This window comes from Propithecus coquereli, unplaced genomic scaffold (genome assembly GCF_000956105.1).
Source record: "Propithecus coquereli isolate 6110/MARCELLA unplaced genomic scaffold, Pcoq_1.0 Scaffold73, whole genome shotgun sequence".
Taxonomy (NCBI): domain Eukaryota; kingdom Metazoa; phylum Chordata; class Mammalia; order Primates; family Indriidae; genus Propithecus; species Propithecus coquereli.
Window position 1 is genome coordinate 4,788,234 of NW_012153396.1, and position 18,791 is coordinate 4,807,024.

The window sequence follows — 18,791 nt, forward strand, 5'->3', positions numbered from 1 at the left end:
GGTATCTTGGATAAATGTACTTAACTTCTCTCAGCCTCAGTGTCCTTGTGTGGCAATGGTAACCTCAGAAGGTAACGGTTAGGATTAGATGATTTAGGAAAAGCGGGGTTGCGGGGGGTCCCTTAGGCTGTCATCAGTGCATGGGACAGACATTTACTGTTTGTCTCCTGAGTGCTCAGCCCTGTTCTAGGTGCTGGGGATAAGAGGGGAGGGCCCCAGAGGTAAACATTTTTTGAAAATTCACAAAAGTATAATACACACTTGCTGTAGAAAATAAGGAAGATACACATACGTACAAAGAAAGCGCCCATAAGCTCCTGAGCATTTAGAAGCAATTACATGGTTTTAATTTGGGTGTTTTTCCGTCCAGCCTTATTCCCTTCTTTAAACAGACTTGCGCGTTACTGTCGCGAGCATTTTCTATGGCAGGAAAAACACTGGGCATTTTAAGGTGCACTCTAGAAACCAGCAAGCGTTAGAAGGCAGGGCCACCGCGCGCCGCCGGGAGCCTGGCGTGACGCGCCGTGTCTCTCCCGCGCAGACAGCGAGCTGGTGCTGCCCGACTGCCTACGGCCGCGCTCCTTCACCGCACTGCGGAGGCCGTCGCTGCGGCGCGACGCGGACGAGGCGCGCCTCTCGGTGAGCCTGTGCGACCTCAACGTGCCGGGCGCCGACGGCGACGACGGCGCGCCAGCCGCCGGCTGCCCCATCCCGCAGAACTCGCTCAACTCGCAGCACAGCCGCGCGCTGCCCGCGCAGCTCGACGGCGACCTCCGCTTCCACGCGCTGCGCGCCGGCGCGCACGTCCGCATCCTCGACGAGCAGACGGTGGCGCGCCTGGAGCACGGGCGCGACGAGCGCGCGCTCGTCTTCACCAGCCGGCCGGTGCGCGTGGCCGAGACCATCTTCGTCAAGGTCACGCGCTCGGGCGGCGTGCGGCCCGGCGCGTTGTCCGTGGGCGTCACCACGTGCGACCCGGGCTCGCTGCGGCCCGCGGACCTGCCCTTTAGCCCCGAGGCCCTGGTGGACCGCAAGGAGTTCTGGGCCGTGTGCCGCGTGCCCGGGCCCCTGCACAGCGGCGACATCCTGGGCCTGGTGGTGAACGCCGACGGCGAGCTGCACCTCAGCCACAACGGCGCGGCCGGCGGCATGCAGCTGTGCGTGGACGCCTCGCAGCCGCTCTGGATGCTCTTCGGCCTGCACGGCGCCGTCACGCAGATCCGCATCCTCGGTGAGTGCCGCGCCCCGCCGCCCTCCTCCTCGTCCCGGGCCCGCCTCTCCCGGGGCGGGGTGCTGCGGAGGGGGTACCACGAGGGGGCGCCCACTTCTCACTCCTCGTGCCTCACACCCCCCCGCCTCGCCCCAATCTCGCTATAGTGTCGCCAAAGAGTCGCACCAAAGGTGAGCTCTGGGCAGGACTTGATCTTCCAGTCCGTGGCCCTCACTTGTCAGGAAGACTCGCCCTGGGAGGGTGAGGAAAGCTTGGATTATTGAGTTTGACACCCAAATCCGATCAACCCACAGTCCCACAGATAAATAAACCACCCCTATACACGTACCCCAGTGGCCACTTAAAAATGGAGAAAAATCGTTTTCCCCAGCAGTTACGTAATAACTTCTCGAGGCTCGGTTTCTATTTCTCCAAAATGGATTTAAATACAGGTCCCCACCTCCAGGGATAGTTGTGAGGCTAAATGAGAAAAATGTGGGTGAATCAGTGTGCAGGGTGGTGCCAGGGTTTCGGGGCTGTGGGAATCTCTGAGCAGGTAGCCTTGGGGGAAGTGGGTTGCAGAGTGCCTTTTTTGGGGGACAGAGCGTTGGAATGGACTTGGGAAATGTGGACTTGGTTAAGCCACGTTTACCAGATTGTTGCGCTGGATATAGGTGTCCTTTGAAAAAGAGTCCTTGTGGTTAAAAAAAGTTTGGGAAACATTGAATTTAAAAGGCTTGGGGAGTGGGGTGGGGAGGAGGAGAATTCTTTATTGCAGAACTTCTCAGAGCCTTTAATAGGCATTGTGAATCTTTAAGGAGGGGGTGGTGGTGGTTATGGTGTAGCTTTTCTAAACTATTAATCATTTGACCAGAAGTAAAAAAAAGCCTCTCCTGGGATCTCTGTTCCCTGAGAGTGAGCAGGTATTCATGCTTTCCAAGTGCTGATCTTTGAACCAGCTGTGTTAGAGTGGGCTGGTTTCATTAGACTCACCTGGAGAACCTATTAAAGTGCAGATTCTTGGATCCCACCTCCAGAGATTCCACTTCTGTAGATCTTGGGTAGGTTCTGGACATCTGAATTTTTTTTTGTTAGCAAGCATGCTTACCCAAGTTTGGAGACCCCTGGGCCTCACAGCCCGTGGCCTAGACCTCAGCCCGGTAGGCTTGATGGGTAAGATAATGTGTGTATGTGAGTGAGCATGAGCTACTCTAAGATTGGCATGCAAACCTGTGTAGGTTGTGAATAACTAAATACACGTGTGTTTGTGTATGTAATGCTGTTGGTGATTGTGAGAGCGTGGGAGAGTTTGTGAAATCATATAAGGTCAACCGGGACTTCCAACTCTGGCAAGCGATCAAATCAAGATGAAGTGAAAAATGAATGAAAAAGGGATGAAGAGAAATGAGGCTGGGGTGCTAAGAAGTTGGGATCGAGGGAAGCTAAATCAGAAAGGAATGAAAAGAAATCAGGTTAGAGGAACTCAAGAAGGAAGGAAGATGAATCAGGCTGGGGTGAGAATTCAGGATGGAATAAAAGGAGATTGGACTGGGGTGCCAAAAAAAAAAAAATCAAGCTGAGGTAAAAAGATACTTGGCTGCACTCACCAGGAGACGCTGCTTCTCAGAGAAAGGAAATTACATAAGGGCAAGGTACCCTCTTGCATCAGCACCATCTAATAATAGCTAAGCAGCTTTCCAGTAAGGCTTCTGTTGCCCAAAGAGGTTTACTAGACTAGAGCAAAAGGAAGACTTGAAAAAAAAATCAGGACTTATCTGTCCCAAGAGGTAGGTGAGCCAAGGTAGGCGTTAAAGAATATCTGTCCAAGGGCTGGACGTGGTGGCTCATGCCTGTAATCCCAGCACTTTGGGAGGCTGAGGAGGGAGGATTTCTTGAGGCCAGGAGTTCAAGACCAGCTTGGGCAACATAATGAGACCCCATCTCTTAAAAAAAAAAAAAAAAGAAAAAGACCCATCCAGAATTCAATATTTCTTAAACAGAATGCTCCTAAGCTGTTTGGAGAATTGGGCATCTCAACCAACAAGTTGGTGTTAGGGGATCCTGACTGACTTGAAAGGAAAAACAAACCAGTGAAAATGTGTGGAGGGTTATTATTTACCTTATAGGGGAATGCTTGGCTTTGTGCGTGTCCTAAGTCAACTAAGAATGGAAGGCTGTATCCTTCACTAATCTGTATCACAAAACCTACAGGCAATTTCATACTTATTGGTGAAACATTAGAAATATTCTCATTAAAGTCAGGAAAATGATAGGGATGCCTTACAGACATTTGTTCTGAAAACACTAGCTAGTGCAATAAGGCAAGAAAAGTAAATAGGAGGTATGAATTTCTAAAAGGAGGAGATGATAATTAACTTGAAAAATATTAATACAGTAAGAGAAACCCTATGGGTACCTACTGAATGTTCTTAGAAATAATAACACTATAAATGACTTAGGACTAATAACATAAAGAAAAAAGATCTCATTGAGCACCTACTTGTGTGCAGGGCATTATGTGAGGGCCTGTGGGAGAGTTGCAGGTGAGTAAGATTTCCTGTTCTCAGAAAGCTCATGGTGAATCTGAGCTCACCTGGAGAAACGAAGCTGGATCCCTGGGCAAAGAACAAATGATATTCCAGGCTTTGTGGTTATTTAGTCCTGGGGCTATAGTGTGTGCAGCTGGTCAGTGCTAGACGGAGTAGTGTAGTCTAGGGGCAGTTGAGGCAGCCCAGAGAAGGGAGTTTGAGGACAGCCCCAAAAGGCTCCCTGGACAGTCAGCTCGTTGAGGGCAAGGGCTCTGTCCCCAGCTTTATGTATGCATGGTGCCTGGCAGCTGGTAGGCCCTCAGAAAGGATTTGTTGAAGGGAGAAGGGGGGAAGGAGGGGAAGGAGAGGTGTGAGGGAAGGAAGGCGGGAAAGAAAGAATGCAGGACCAGAACAGGTGTGGGCTGGGGAGGTGAAGGCATTTCAGAGGTACCCTGCAGAGAAGGTGGGTGATATCTGGGGACAGCAATGCAGAGCACAGAGTTCTGAACAGGAGGGTGAGGCGAGGAGGAGGGGAGGTGGTGAGTTTGTTCTCTGGCCTCGGAACCTTTGAAGGCGGAGGGGTCTGGGGAGGGGCAGACAGAGGGTTCCAGGCAGGGGCTAGTGTGGAGACTGCTGATGTGGCAAGACCCCAGCAGGAGGTGGCCCTCCAGCCTGTAGATGAGAACAGGGGCTGGGCTGGGTGCCATGCCAGCCTGTGGAATCCTGCTCAGCCCAGTGGCTGTGCTGTGTGGTCAGGCCCCTGGGAAGCCACTGGTGAGGGGTGGAGCTTTCTCGGGTCAGGCCTCCAGGTGGCTAGTGTGTCCTCCCTCCCTCCCCTTTCGCAGGCTCCACCATCCTGGCAGAGCGGGGCGTCCCGTCACTCCCCTGCTCCCCTGCCTCCACGCCAACCTCGCCCAGCGCCCTGGGCAGCCGCCTCTCTGACCCCTTGCTCAGCACATGCAGCTCTGGACCGCTGGGAAGCTCTGCTGGCGGTAAGTGCGCTGGCACCTCCGGTTCCACGGTGACTATGTGAGACTGAGGTGAGGACGCAGCCTCTGTGTTAGGGCCGGGCTCAGTGAACCCTTGTTGGGAGGATTTCTGGGGTGTATCCCATCCTGTCCCCTAGCTGAGAAGTGCCAAGGGGCAGCTCAGGAGGGACTTGCCTTAAGAGATTTGGGGTCCCCTTCCTTCCTCCATCCCTCCTCCTTTCTTTCCTCTCACTGCCTCGTAGTCACTAAGGCCCCTGGTCTGGGGCCTGGGCTAGAAGTGGGGCTGCCCAGAGCTCAGCCCCTTTTGTGCCCGGGAAGCTGGGTCATCAGGGTAGACAGGCAGGTTCCAATAAATGGAGGGGACACAAGAGGCTGGGATCTCTTCCCATGGACCCAGCATTGGACTGGGCCGTATCTCCTCCTGATGGTGCCCCCTTGTCCCCAGGGACGGCCCCCAACTCACCAGTGAGCCTGCCTGAGTCGCCAGTGACCCCAGGCCTGGGCCAGTGGAGCGATGAGTGCACCATTTGCTATGAACACGCGGTGGACACGGTCATCTACACGTGTGGTCACATGTGCCTCTGCTACGCCTGTGGCCTGCGCCTCAAGAAGGCCCTGCACGCCTGCTGCCCCATCTGCCGCCGCCCCATCAAGGACATCATCAAGACCTACCGCAGCTCCTAGCCCGCCGCGGCGGCCCATCCCGCACACCCACCTCCCGACTTCAGCCCAGCTCTGGCTGGGGGGCAGGCCGGCAGGGCCCTTTCTCTTCCTCGTTCTGGAAACTTTTTCCTTCTCCATTAAATATGGGTAACTGAGGCCCGTGAAGGTCTTGGGGGAAAGGGAGTATCAGGCAGGGAGGTAGGGGGCAGAGGGGAAGGGAGGAGGCTGTACTTTCCCTCTCTCTCCCTTCTCTGCACCCAGCTCTTCCATGTATGCTGAGGGGCTAAACTGGGGTCTCAGCCTGTTCTAATCCTCCCCCATCTGGGGCAGATTTCTAGAAGGCACCTTTGCGAGAATTGGAAAACATATACCTTCCTTGGGGCAGACATAGCTCTGGGCCAGGTCACACGGCTTGGCTATTGGAGTGTGGACTGGGTTTTAGCCCTTGAACAGTGCACAACCTCCTCAACTGCAGCCCTGCCCTGGGCAGACAGCTCCTGAGCTGCTGTCTCCCACTCTGACCTCTGCCCACCTTCTCTTTCCTTTCTTCCCTGCCCACTGGGCCTGGCAGCTGAGGGTAAGAAGGCCAGCAGATCCTTCCAACCAGCAAACTGCAGCCTCCACGCCATGTCTCTCTCGCACCCACCCAGATGGGTGGATGGACGGCTGCAGAGGGCTCTGCTGGCCTGTGGCTCTGTGGCCCTTCCTGGCCACAGCCTTCCCACCCCAGTCATCTCGCTGGACCCCGTTGCCCGGAGGTAGCCCTTTGGTGTGGGCTGCGGTCTGTCAGGGCAGGGTCTCTAAGAACAGGTGTGCAGCTGCCCTCTGACCTGTCCTCCCACGGCTCAGCGCCGTCCTGGGCCTGGGCTGATGCTCAGAGGCTGCAGAATGCCCGGGAGGGGCCAGGGCCCTGGGTTAAGGGGAGGCGAGGAAGGCATCATCCGTTATCCCCGGGTTGGATGAGTTGCTTTCCTGGGCTGAGACCAGCCTTTTCCTTTATTTATTTATTTATTTGGTTTGTGGGTGTGGGGGGTTTTGTTTGTGGGTGAGTTGCATTCCCCGGGCCCCTAGAGCTGCTATCCGGGTGTGTGGGGTGCCTGGTGAGAGGGGACAGCGGAGGTGGTCACCAGTCAGTGTCCTCCCTGGACTCCAGCCGCAGCTCACAGCCACCCTGCTAACTATGGATGGGAACTCCATAAAAAAGAGTCAAATTGGGGGGCCTCTTGGCATATTGGAGCCATTTCACAGAGAGGCAGCTGAGCCCCTTAGTGCCCTGGGGCTGGTGGATCACCCAGAGCCACAAAGTGCCCTTCCTGCCTGGGCTGGGTCATCATGGTTGGCTCAGGTAGATCAGGTGGCCCACAGGGATGCGAAGAGTTCCAGGCAGGCTGGGCGAGGGCCAGGAAAGGGGACTGGGGGACCGTGTCACGGTGGTCAGGGAGCCTGTTTCTAGGGAAGGCTCTGCATGTGTGGGCACGCTGGGAAGGGAAGGGCTGGCGCCCAGCACCTCTGGGTTCTGGGGAGGGAGTGCCCCCACCTACTCTTAGGTTACAGTCATCTCAGCCCTGCCAGCCCTGTCCTGGGTGCCCCCAGTCCCCTGCTCCATCAGATGGCATTTTTAAAAAAATTTTTTTTTTACGCCTTTCAGAGACTGCTTCTCCCCGTGACGGGCACGGCATGGGGTTTTAGTCCTGGCCACTGACCAGTTGTGTGGCCCTGGCTGGGTCACAGCCCCTCTGAACCTCAGCCCCGCCTCTGTCAAATGGTTGTTGGGGGAGGGGAGCAGACTTTCTGTGCGACTCTTGGGCGTTCTTCGGTGAGGGGCTGTTGTGGGGTGGTGTGGACTCAGGCTTAGCCTTTGTGCTGGCCTCGCAGTGGACGTTAAGAGAAGTCACCATTCCCCTGTGGGTCTCTGCTCCCCACGCACTGACCCTGGGACACCCCTTCTGTGGGAGCGGGGTGGGCTGGCTAGTGGCTCCACCCTGTCAGGGTCCCATCCCAGAGCAAAGAAAGGTCTCAAGCGCGGGGGCCTGCCGGTGGGAGAGGAAGCCATCAGCCCATCGTCTGTCAGTGCAGGGCTCGCTGCTCCTCCTCTGTGAACCCGGGTCGCTGTGATTGTGAATAAAGGTGATTTCGTACCAGCCCGAGGGCTGTGCTGCGCGTGCGGCGGACCGGGAGGGAGGGCGGTGTGTGTGTGCCCGTCGTGGGGGTGATCAGGTGTCCTGGACACGGAGGGGCCATTGAGAAGTGTGGCCTGGCCTGTGGGAATAGTGGCAGGCCTCTGAGGCCTGGCGGTGAGCTGGGACAATTAGGGAACACTCCCTGGAGTGGGGCTGGAGCGTGACCTGGGACTCAGAGAGCAGGGCCCGGAATGCCAGGTGGGCCTTGTTAATTGCCCTTTTGGTGGCCTGGGGTCCCTGGGCCTACGAGGAGCAGGGTGTGGGGGGACAGGAGCCCTGGGCGTCCTAGCTTCCTCCGGAGGCTGATCCGAACCAGACCCTCGTGGGGCGGGCAGTGCCACCTAGGGGCCGCCAGGGGAATGGCAGGTGCTCCCTGGGAACAGGGCCTTCTCCCTCTCCCCTGACACAGACCCCACCCTGGCTGGAGTTCAGCTGTGTTCCCACTGGTGGGCACAGAGGCGTATACGCCACATGGGTGTTGTAGCTGGGGAGAATTGGGGGCCCTGGACGGAGACCTTTAGAGGAACTGTCAGATGTGCTGAGCACATCTGGGGGGGCTGGAAAAGGTAGAGTGGGCAGCAGCAGCCAGACTGGCCCCAAGGTGTAGGCACAACATTGCAGCCGTGCTCATTTGGCAAGGCCAGGTCTCAGAGGCACGTGGGACGCCTACCCACCCATCCGTCACCTGGGAGGGTGCTCTGGCTGCCTGGCCTTGAATAGCCCCGGGCTGTCCCCAACCAGAGCCACCCTGCCCTGCTCACTGGAGTCCAGTTAAGGTAGGTGAGAGTCGGGGGGCCAGGCTGAGGGGCTAGCCAGGCCCGAAGGTGGGCAGGATCTGGAGGACTTGAGCACAGTCCTCACCAACAGTGGGGACTTACCCACCACTCCCAGCCTCTGGGGGCCTTCCGGAGGGCGCTGGGATCCCCAGTCCACGCTGCTTTTGGGATAATGGGCCTTCTGCTATTAAGCTGGATGGGTTTTCTGGTGACAGGGAGAATTAAGAGGTAAGTCTGTTCAGTTAAAAAGGCCAAAAACTTTATTTAGTTTTCAGGGAAATATAAGATGCATGTAAACATAAACAAAATACAAAACAAAAAAACCCAAATCTTACAGTCTAGAAGCATGCCAAGACAGAACATTATCTGCAGACCATAGAGTCCCGTCAAAGTGATAAAGGACACCTGGGAAATGGCAGGCCAAGGGGCTGGTTCCCTTCCCCAGGGACACTGCATTTGTGTGATGAGATTAAAAAAAAAAAACAGAACTCTACTACTAAAAATATTAGAAACATGGAGATAGTTTAGCACCACCATTGATCCTGGAAATATTTTAGCACTCAAACTGACTGCACTGAACTTAATGTCTTTTTCTCCAGTTTCTCTGCTGAGGGGCCAAGAGGGAAAAGCTGGAAGGGGTCCTCCTGGCTCCACAGAGCCCACTAAGAGCTTAGAGGGATTGAGTGGACACCATGAGGAATCCCCCAAAGTTCTGGAGCCCCATAGGCGTCCACCAGTCCACACCCAACCATGTAGTGCACACGCGCACCCTCAGGGACCTCCACTCACATCTCCCTTGCCCAGGAGTCACTTCCTGCAGACCTCTCGGACACTGGCAGGGAAACCCATTTCCCATCCTGTGTCCTGGATTTAAAGAAAGCTTGTTGCAGAGCAAGCTGTAAATTCAAGAATGGTGGCCATTCACCCTTCTTTCTCTGAAATAAACTCTTAACGGGTAGTGTGCCTTGGTTCTGCTGAAAAATGGAAGGGTATATCCATGGATGGATGTTCATCTTATCTGGTCTAATCCATACCAGGGTGGCTGACTCAGCAAACTGAACCACCATAGGTATCACTAGAGACGTTGAGAATAACTGGTGTCAACAGAAGCACAAATGAGTTTGCTTCCTCCCAGATACACTTGGTGGAGCCTGGACCCTGAGGTTCCAGTTTGGGGATGATGGGTCCTTACTACATGACCCATATAACTTGAAAGGCCAGCTCTGGATTGGGCAAAGGGAAGTGGGCAGAATCAGCTGGGAACCTGGAGATGGGTGGATGCATTCTGGAAACACTGCCTCCAAGCTCAAAGATTGGTTTGTTGCTGGTAACTTCCTCTACTACATAAATCAGTGACCAACCATTGAGACCTGCTGGGCACCCCGCTTGTGGCCCAATGAGTGGCAGTTTTTTTAGCCAGCTTCTATGGCCAAATTTGGAGGATTTTCCAACCTGCTCTGGCTGGACCCTTGGGTGTTGAATTACTAAACTCCCTTCCTGCCTGCTCTCTTCTCCCTGAAATACGCAGAATCGACTTCTTCCTTACTTCTAATCAAAAAAGACAAAACTCCAAACCCTCTTTCAGCCTTTTGCTTTTCTGTCTAGAAGACATCCTCTTCTGGAAGCCGCCTTCCCAGTGAAGGGACAGTAGGCCCCAGCCACCCCCAAACATGCACACACTCATCACTCATCTTGCCAACATGCCTCTCACTTGCCTTCAACATGCTCGATCCATCCTTTCGCTCTAGAACAATTCTTCTCTCTCATCTCTTGAGCCCCAGCCTGTTGGCAAGGATGGAACTGGGAACAAGGCAGGGACCTTCAATGCAGGGGACCCATTCTATAAGGCCATGAAGTTCAAGGACTGGGATGGGAGAGGGTGTTGATTGTCAAGGCCAAGTGCAAACTTGAGATTTAAAAGATGGGCTTAGGGAGAGGGATCACATGCAAATCTCAACCTTATAGGCAGGTTGGGACCAAGCCTTGGAAGGTAGAGCCCTCCACCCAGTCTATAAGCACCAGTGTGCCCACCTTATGGCTTGGGGACCTAGGTGTGCAGGACGAAGCAGGAGGGAAGTTAAAATCAGAGGGACTGTTTTTCCCCAAAGCTGTAGCTCACTGACCCTGTCCTCTCACTGGCTCTGGTCATGGAGCTCAGGAACCACAAAGACATGAGACTGCCCCGTACAGGGATGATGATTTAGCCAAAAAGCTCAGTGAGGCCCAGGGGAGCCCTCCATTCCCAGGAAGTGTTCAGTCAGGCCCTGCAGTCGGGACCAGAGGTGTTGATGTGTACACACGTGCAGGCCTTGCTGGGCGCACCGTGGGCAAGTTCTCACCCCAGCCAGCCTGCCCCATGCCCAGAGACAAGAACCAAGGGGCCAGCAGCTCTTATTGCATGGGGATTCTCATACCAGTGACACGGATAAGGGGTGGGAATCAGCCTGCCAGATGGCACGCCTGCAGGTGGGTGACCTCACTGATCCACCCCGGCGTTTCCACAGCATTTCCATACCCAGTGGCGTCTCTTTTCCACCTCTTCGTTTTGGAGCCCGGGACGATGGCCTAGGCTGCTTCTGCTAGATCTGTTAATGCCAGTGTGAAGTTTCCAACTAAATACTTAATAAAATAATAACAACAAAAAAAAGACACATTGCACTCTCCAGCCAGAATTATGTGTGTGTGAATAACACACACACTTGCTGCCAGAAGCTGTGAGTCCCTTGGGACCTGCCCAATGCCAAGGACTTGTTCAATGGAGACAGCTTGCCCGGTACTTTTTTCTCTAACCCCATGTTACTTAGTTCAAGTGGGAAATTACCAACACTCCTGCACGCGCACGCACGCACACACACACACACACTCAACATACAGCCCTCAAAAAAGTGAGGGAATCTTAATTCTTTAGTGAGGTGGACGGTTCTCTTTCCAGAGAACTCTGCATCAAGATTCTCGAAGATCGAATATATAGATGTATATACTCCGAGGGAGAGACCCGCACAGGGGCACAGTCCCACCATGGGCAGAGAGATCCGTATCTGTACAGAAATTCACCAAATAAGGGGTTGGAGCAGCAAGCGTACAGTACTGGAGGTGGGGGGACAAGCCAGCAGGGACGTCCCTCTCACCCTGCGGGGCAGAGCTCCAAGGGCGTGGACCCAGAAGAGACTTCCCACGCTGCTGCTTTCTCTATGGGCGCCAAGGAAGGAGGAGGCCGGCTTGGTACCTGTTGTGGGACGTTGTCTACACAGACCCAAGCAGACCCCTCGGACTGCCCTCCGAGAACGTCTCATGCTGTCCAGGTGCGCAGCAGCGGCAGGGCTCACTCCTTGGGCTGAAGTCATTGAGATGAACGGGTGGCCCAGGCTCAGCCCCAGGCCCGCTGCAGGCTTGTGGGAACTGGTGTCTCACTGGGGTCTATAGGGCTCATGGCACCCACACCCCACAAAAGGATTTCGTTATCTCTAGGGTTCCTGCCCATAAACTGAACTGAGGTTACATAGTTTTAGAAAGATTCAAACATACATCAAAAGGATCATGACCCAAACATCAGGAGACTGGGGTGAGAGAGGGCTGCTGGGAGTCATTTTTAGGTCAGGTCTCTGAGCAGCTGGCTGCAAAACAATGGAAATGAAAACAAGGAACGGTTCCTGATGTCCTCACTCTGCTCCGGGGACTGGGGCCCCAGGAGGTCAAGAGCCCCATGCTGCTTTCCTGAATCCCTTTCTTCTGGGCGGACAACACCCAACAGAAAAGGGGCTGCCCTCTGGGAAGGGGAGAGGGGAAGGAGGTGACAAGATCAGACTCCACCAACCCACCCATCGTTCCATAGTTAGGGTCCTTTCAGCAGTCCCTCCCCACCCCCCGCCACCTGCAGCATGGCCACTGGCTCGCCCTCCGCTGTGCCCTGTGAGCCCGGCCTCGTCTTGGTAATATTGCACTTTTCCTGTCTCTCGGATTGTTTCCATTTTCGATTGAGAATGCAAAGTATTCGGAGGGGTAGGGGGAAGTGAGTAACCTTAAAGAAATAATATATTAGTTAAATACAAAAACAGGAAAAATAGGGGTTATTTTATCCTTTTTCCCCTTAAAAACAAACTACCAAACCGTCTATACTTAAATAGTTCTACACCTACTGCAAATACTAGTAATATGAAAATGCTTGACTGAAATTCCCTTGTCTCTTTTCCTTAAATGATAAAAGTAGTAACATGCCTTGCCGAGGAAAGCGATGGATACAAATGCCAGTAAAATATGCTGCTCTAACATCTGAAAGTGATTAAAATGATTCTATATAATGCCTTCGTCAAGATGGAAAACCGAAGAGGAAGAAAGAGAAACCTTGGGGGCCAGGCTGGGGGTGGACGGGGCTGAGGCCTGGCGAGGCGGCCCAGCCATAGCCACGGGCCACGGGGGGAACCCCCAGGGCACACCTGGCACTCAGGGTTGCCCCCCTGCAGCTCTCTTCCTTGCCCCCCAAGGTCCCAGGGCATGGGGGAGCCAGGCAACATGGCCAGCCGCTATTATGAAGAGGGACAAGATGGGAGAGAGACAGAAACATTTTTTTCCTCTTGGGACAAAAGTAAAAGGTCTTTAAACTGAAAGAAAAACAAAGCACCAAATGATGCATCTTCGGGCATTATATAAACCTCAATAATGACCTCAGAAGGGCTCATTATGATTAAAGTTGCAGTATACAGCAATATAATGTCATTTCACATTTTCAATCGCAACTAATGGAAAACTAGGTTTGGACACTGCTGAGATTTCATTTTTCTTTTTCCTTTTTTAGTCCGATCTGGTTTTCCTCCAGATGGGTCAGAGCCACAGGCCCCCTCCCTCCTCTGCCTGCTGCCAGCAGTACCCTCCAACATCACAAAGCAGCTCAGTAGCTCTAGGGAAAGGCCCTCTTGCCCTGGGGAGGGCTAGGAGTCCAGGGGCACAAGGCCTGGCATCCCCTGGCCATGTGTGAGAAGGACTGGCATGCACCCTTCTTGCTTCAAGTATTAATATTCTCTTTGGGCTTGCAAGGATTTGTGCTGTGCTGTGAGTTGGCGGGTGATAGCGAGGGGACGAGCTGTGAAGACTGGGGCATGGCAATCCTGTTCACTGCCCAAACATACATGCTGTCACCAGGTGGCAGCATTCCCCATTTTTCCTGGATGCCTAAACAACTCCCAGCCATCCTTGGGGCTGGATGTCTCAATGTAAACATGATGACCACACAATGAACTATAATGGGGGTAGGAGGAGCACAGGATTAATGAAGTGGGGAGATCAGCTATTAACTAGCTCTGTGATTTTGGAAAAGTCATTTCCTGTCCTTGGGCTACAGTAGCAGGAACGGATGGGATGGAGCTACCTCTCAGGTCTCTCCCAGTCCTGGCTTTTGATGATTCTATCACTTAGAGCACTGAGAATCAGGAAGAGGGGGTCCTTGGGGGGCCAGGGAGTGTGGGTGGAAGTACAGACAGTGGGGAGGGGCAGGAAGGGCAGGCTCCGGAGAGCATGGTGGTCCGGTCCAACTGAGATGCTCTGTGCTTGGCAGACATGCTCTGCACGCCCCCCTGGCCTGGCCGGCGCACGAGTGACTGAACTGGCTCAGTGCAGACATCTGAGGAGCGAGGCGTGGGGCCCTCCCCCTGGAAGGCAGCGACGTGGAAGGTCCTTTAACCTGACAGTCACTCTACTTTTAAATTTTATTTTAAATAATCATAAATTACTTTTTTCTCTTAATAAATATGTGCTGTTTAAAAATGAGAAAAGTATATACTGCATCTTTAAGTAATGCACTTTGCTCTCTGGGATTTTTCCCATTCCACCTTATTTAAAGTGCATTAATTAAAAAATAATGAACCACTTCTTTATCATTATTGTTCAAATAAGTACAAATAATATTAATATGACGACACTAACCCACTACCATTAGTACTGCAGTCTAGCAGATTAACTCAACATTCTGCTCTATTTAATACTGTCCAGCAGAAGAAAATAACTAATTTCAGTTTTAAACAAACTCACCAACAAAAGGAAACAAAACAATCTCACCACGGCCCTTCGACAGAGAACACGAGCAGTTTGCTACAGCTGCATCAGTGTATGGCGGGGCAAGGGCTGGGGGTGCCCAGGCACGGCCTTGGGTGTGGGGGTCTTGACCCACCGAGACGCTAGGTCCCGTGCCGCCTGCCTGGGTGGGAGCAGGGGGTGGGAGGGCCTTTCCTTCCCTATGGAAAACACCAGCCCTTGGTCCAGAATCCTGGCAGCTGAATTGGTGGCCATGAAGCCCGATGCGTCCGAAATCAAAGGCACGTGTGGAAATCCACTCCCAGCAAAGGGGGAGTCCTTGGGAAGCCGGCTGGGCTTCTGGAGGGTCCCCTTTGAAATGTCAGCAATTGAAAAACACAACCCAAAGGTGACAGAAGACCTACAGGAAACTTTATTCTCTCGCTTCTCTCTTCACAGGGGCCCTGCCCCTTGGGAAGACCAGGGTGGCCCCTGGTGTGAGGATCCTCCATCTTCCTGGGCACCTGCGGTGTCGCCAGCAGGCCAAAGGGGGCGGCTGGTGGTGTTGGCTCCAGTCTGACCCAGGGGGCCCAGCTGGGGTCCCCTCAGCCCAGGGTGAGGCAATGGCTGCTTCTCCACAGTTCACACGTAAGGCTTGTGGCCGGCCCCGCTGGGAGAACGTGCGCAGGATGGCGGTCACCCAGCAGCCCGGAAGCTGCCTCCTCTCCCCGAGTCTGGCTCCTGAATGACATGCCCCTCTTTCCTGGGGAGGGTTTTTGTGCTCCCCCCACTGAGGTTGGGCAGGAACCAGAAGAACAGTTTCTCTGCTTCACCATGTCTGCGACCTGGGGCTCAGGCAGCCCCAGATCCTTCTGGTAAGTGCCGTACTCGGGCACTGTTCACACAGTGGAAACCAAACGCAACTACTTTGGCCTGTGGAGGGGAAAGAATGTGAAACAAAAACAAAAGCCAAACAGCCCTCCCACTAGAGTACAACAGAAAAGCCCGTCCACTACCCTGCCCTTTCCCATATGAGGCCGAACATCCTTGGGCCTCCAAACCACCCCGAAAATAAGACCAGAACCCAAGCCCTGACATATAACCCCCAAATCAATAAACTTCTCACAAAACATGCAAAGGAAACGCCCACCCGGAAATATCCACAAGAGTCTGTGCAGATTATGAGGAGACTGACGGCTTCACGCGCCCTCTATAAACTCTAGTACTGACTGTGTCCTCTGCCGGGTGCCTTGAGGAAGGGGGCTGTCTTCTCAAGGCCAGGACAGTGACAGCTATGAAGGGTGGTCCTTGCTGGCAACAGGGAACTGCTTTTTCTTCTACTAACAGACATTGACAATGGCCTGGCCCAGGAACAGGCTTGAGCTCCCATGAGACACCTCCAAGCAAGGCACCCACCTGTGGCGGGCAGTAGCAGTCCCGGGAAAACCAGCACAATTCACAAATACAGATTAGGATGATACAAGGGCTATCTCCGGTGGCAAGATGCCAGCAACCAAAACTGTGCCACGCAGGGACAGAGTGCTGGAGGCCCCCTATGACGTCTTTTCCGGATATGCAGCAAAGGCACAATTGGGGATTCCCACGCAGCCCATCAGCAAAGTCACCAAGGTGCACCCGTGGGTCGCAGCTTTCTCAGCTCTGGGTCCCAGACCCGGGACTCCCTGGCCCATTCCGTTCCCTACTCAATGTGGGTCCTCACCATCCCCACCTCCCAGCTGTGGGACAGCCTGGAGGAGGCATCTCTGAGGTCACACATTCTGCAGGGATCTGTGTTATCCACCCCTGACCCCTCCCGTCTTTCCTTTCCCTCTGTCTTCATCTCACCACTCAACCAGTGGCAGCTACGGTGGCACACCGAGGCTGGAAGGACGCTATGCTCCCCCGTCAGTTCTTCTTCTCAAGGTAGTTGGAGGGCACCCAGCCTTTGAAGGGCTTCACCCCATCCAGGATCTGACAGTACCACCAGCCATTGGGGTTCCTCTCCAGAACTTCCATGGACACCCCCTCCTGGAAGCCCGCCGTCTCCTCGTCACCCTCGTAGTCCGCGATGGAGACGTACATATCTTTGAGGTTATTGTGGATGAACTGGGACTTCTCGATGGGCTTGGGGCGCACGGGGGACACCGGGATGCCGTTACGCTGGGTGGGCAGCAGGGGAGAGTCCGAGCCCTGGCTGGCAGCCCGTTCGGCCAGGCGGCCCTTGGCCTCGGCGGCTGCGGAGCGAGCAGTGCTGAAGGAGGAGTTCCGGCGGACGCCACGGAGGCCGTCGGTGGCCGTGAGCGACTCGTTCCTCCGCAGGGCGCAGGACAGGTTGTTATCCTTGGGTGGCGGGGACACAAACACCGACTGGGGCCTGACGGCCACCTGCCGCACGCCATTCCTCATCTTCACTGCGGCGGCGCCTGCCGTCTTGCCGAAGCCCCCGGGCGGCTTGGAGGGGATGGGCGGCGTGGCCCGCTTGCTCTGGTTGACTGTGTTCAGGGCTTGGACGCGCCTCTCCACCTTCTCCAGGCTGTCGGACTTGCCCTCGTTCGGCTTGCTCTTGGGGGTCCCTGCGTCCAGCTCCTTGCCAGGGGGGTCGGGCTGCTCGTTCTCGCCAAGCACCAAATAGTGGGAGGGGGCCCAGCCCTCCAGCTCCCCGAACCGCACGTACCACCACCCGCTCTCCAGCTTCTCGAGCACCTGCACCTCCACACCCGCGGGGAAGCTGATCTCCGAGTCCTGGACCTTCTGGTAGGCGCTGCACGTCACATAGGAGGTGGCCTGCCCGTCCCCTTCCTTCTTGGTGGGGCATGGGGGCGTGGCAGCCCGGGGGGTGATGAGGTCAGCCGAGCCTCTCCTGGGCCCCTCATCGGGACCCTCGGACGCTGTCTGTGGGGGCAGCTCGGAGTCCTCACTCTTGGAGCCCCTGAGACCTCCCCGGAGCTGGCCCGTGGGCCTCAGCTGGCGCCGTAAAGTGCTGATGTCCATCTTCTCTTGGCTCTGTGACTCGGCCCGGGTCAGGAAGGGCTTGGGCCGGACCGATGGCTTGGCCCGGGCACAGGCCAGCCCGGCCTTCACGTCGGCGTCCTTCCTCGCCCCGACCTTGGGAGTGCCGCGGATGCCTGCGTCCGAGGCCGAGCGGGGCTTCAGGTCGCCACTGTTCTTGGACAAGGAGGAGGAGGAAGAGGAGGAGGAGGAGCAGGTGGTGTTTATGGTGATGGAGGAAAAGGAGGCTGAGGAGTGGTTCTTGCCCAGTTCCGCCTGGGCGTTCTTCTCTGCCTTGAGCTTCAGGAGTGATGACGACTTGGGCGAGCCCGACTTGGGGGAGTTTTTCCTGGTGAGGGACAGCGAGGAGCCCCCTGGGGAGTCACTGTCCCCAGAGGAGCCCCTGGCTGACAGCGTGTCCTCTGCACATGGCCGGAAGCCCTCGTTCTCGTAGATTGTCTCCTCTTCCAGGGCCACGTCCTCTGAAGACTCGCCCACCTTGAAGCGGGCCCGCTGCAGCGAGGAGGCGGGCGAGGGCCTGTGGGGCTGGGCTGGCCGCCGGTCCCCCGAGGCTTTGTCCTCTGCCGGCTCCTCGCTCAGCTCTGGCTCCGAGTCGAAGCCGAACGCCGGGATGTCATACTCAGGCTCCTCATACTTGAGCTTCCGCGGGGAGTCCTGGCTCTCACCAGCACCCACGGGGCCCTCCTCCGCCTCCTTGGGCTTGCTGGGGGGCGCCGGAGGAGGCACCTTGGGCCGGGTCAGGGTGCTCGTGCGGCGGCTCAGGTTGGGCTTCTTGCGCTTGTCGATGTAAGACGCGGGCGCCCAGCCCTCCTTCTCACCGATCTGCACGTACCACCAGCCACCCGAGTTCTTATCGATGACCTGGGGAAGAGGGCAGACAGGCCAGTGAGTTGGGAGGGTCTCTGGGACCCTGTGATGTCCCAGGTGAGGAGCTTCATGCTTTGGCTCTGGGACACATTCTCTCCATTTCACAGATGAAGAAACTGAGCTGCTGCATAAGGGGCCCGGGATCCAAGGTAGTACGTGACGGACCAGAATTCAAACCCAGGTCTCTATCATCTCTCCAAGGCCCCCTCCCCTGGTCCTCTAAGTCTGTGTCAACACCCTTGCCAAGCTGGCCCACTCTTCCTCCCCTGAAGCTAAGGCACTTAGAAGCTACACTGTCCCCAGTCCCTACAAAACCCAGCTCACTAAGGACTCGTACGTATGAAAAGCTACCATGCCACTGCCCCCGTCCTCCTTCCGCCCCAGTATTGCTAGGGCCCCCCTTGGAAACCCTTGAAAGGTCTCCCAGGTGAGGACAGATTGGGAAGGTGCAGATGAGCTGAGCTGGGAGGGGCAGGCCTGAGGCCAGGGCACCTCCCCAGTGTCTGCTGCCTGTGGAATCCCATCAAAATTCCATCAGCTGAACAGGTGTCTTTGGGTTGAATGGT

The 18,791-nt window shown here is 55.3% G+C and overlaps 2 protein-coding genes across 2 annotated transcripts in view; one reads left to right on the plus strand and one right to left on the minus strand.

Moving 5' to 3' along the window:
- The window catches only part of NEURL1 (neuralized E3 ubiquitin protein ligase 1), an 83,629-nt gene extending 77,217 nt beyond the window's left edge, over positions 1-6,412 (plus strand). The window contains exons 4-6 of the mRNA XM_012661751.1: positions 542-1,231; positions 4,584-4,730; positions 5,173-6,412. Of these exons, the coding sequence (XP_012517205.1) occupies positions 542-1,231; positions 4,584-4,730; positions 5,173-5,411 (1,076 nt within the window). The 3' untranslated portion in view covers positions 5,412-6,412. The remainder of the gene's footprint in view (positions 1-541; positions 1,232-4,583; positions 4,731-5,172) is intronic.
- A 9,066-nt stretch (positions 6,413-15,478) lies between these two features.
- SH3PXD2A (SH3 and PX domains 2A) overlaps positions 15,479-18,791 on the minus strand; it is a 79,871-nt gene continuing 76,558 nt past the window's right edge. The window contains exon 9 of the mRNA XM_012661752.1: positions 15,479-18,219. Within this exon, the coding sequence (XP_012517206.1) occupies positions 16,255-18,219 (1,965 nt within the window). The 3' untranslated portion in view covers positions 15,479-16,254. The remainder of the gene's footprint in view (positions 18,220-18,791) is intronic.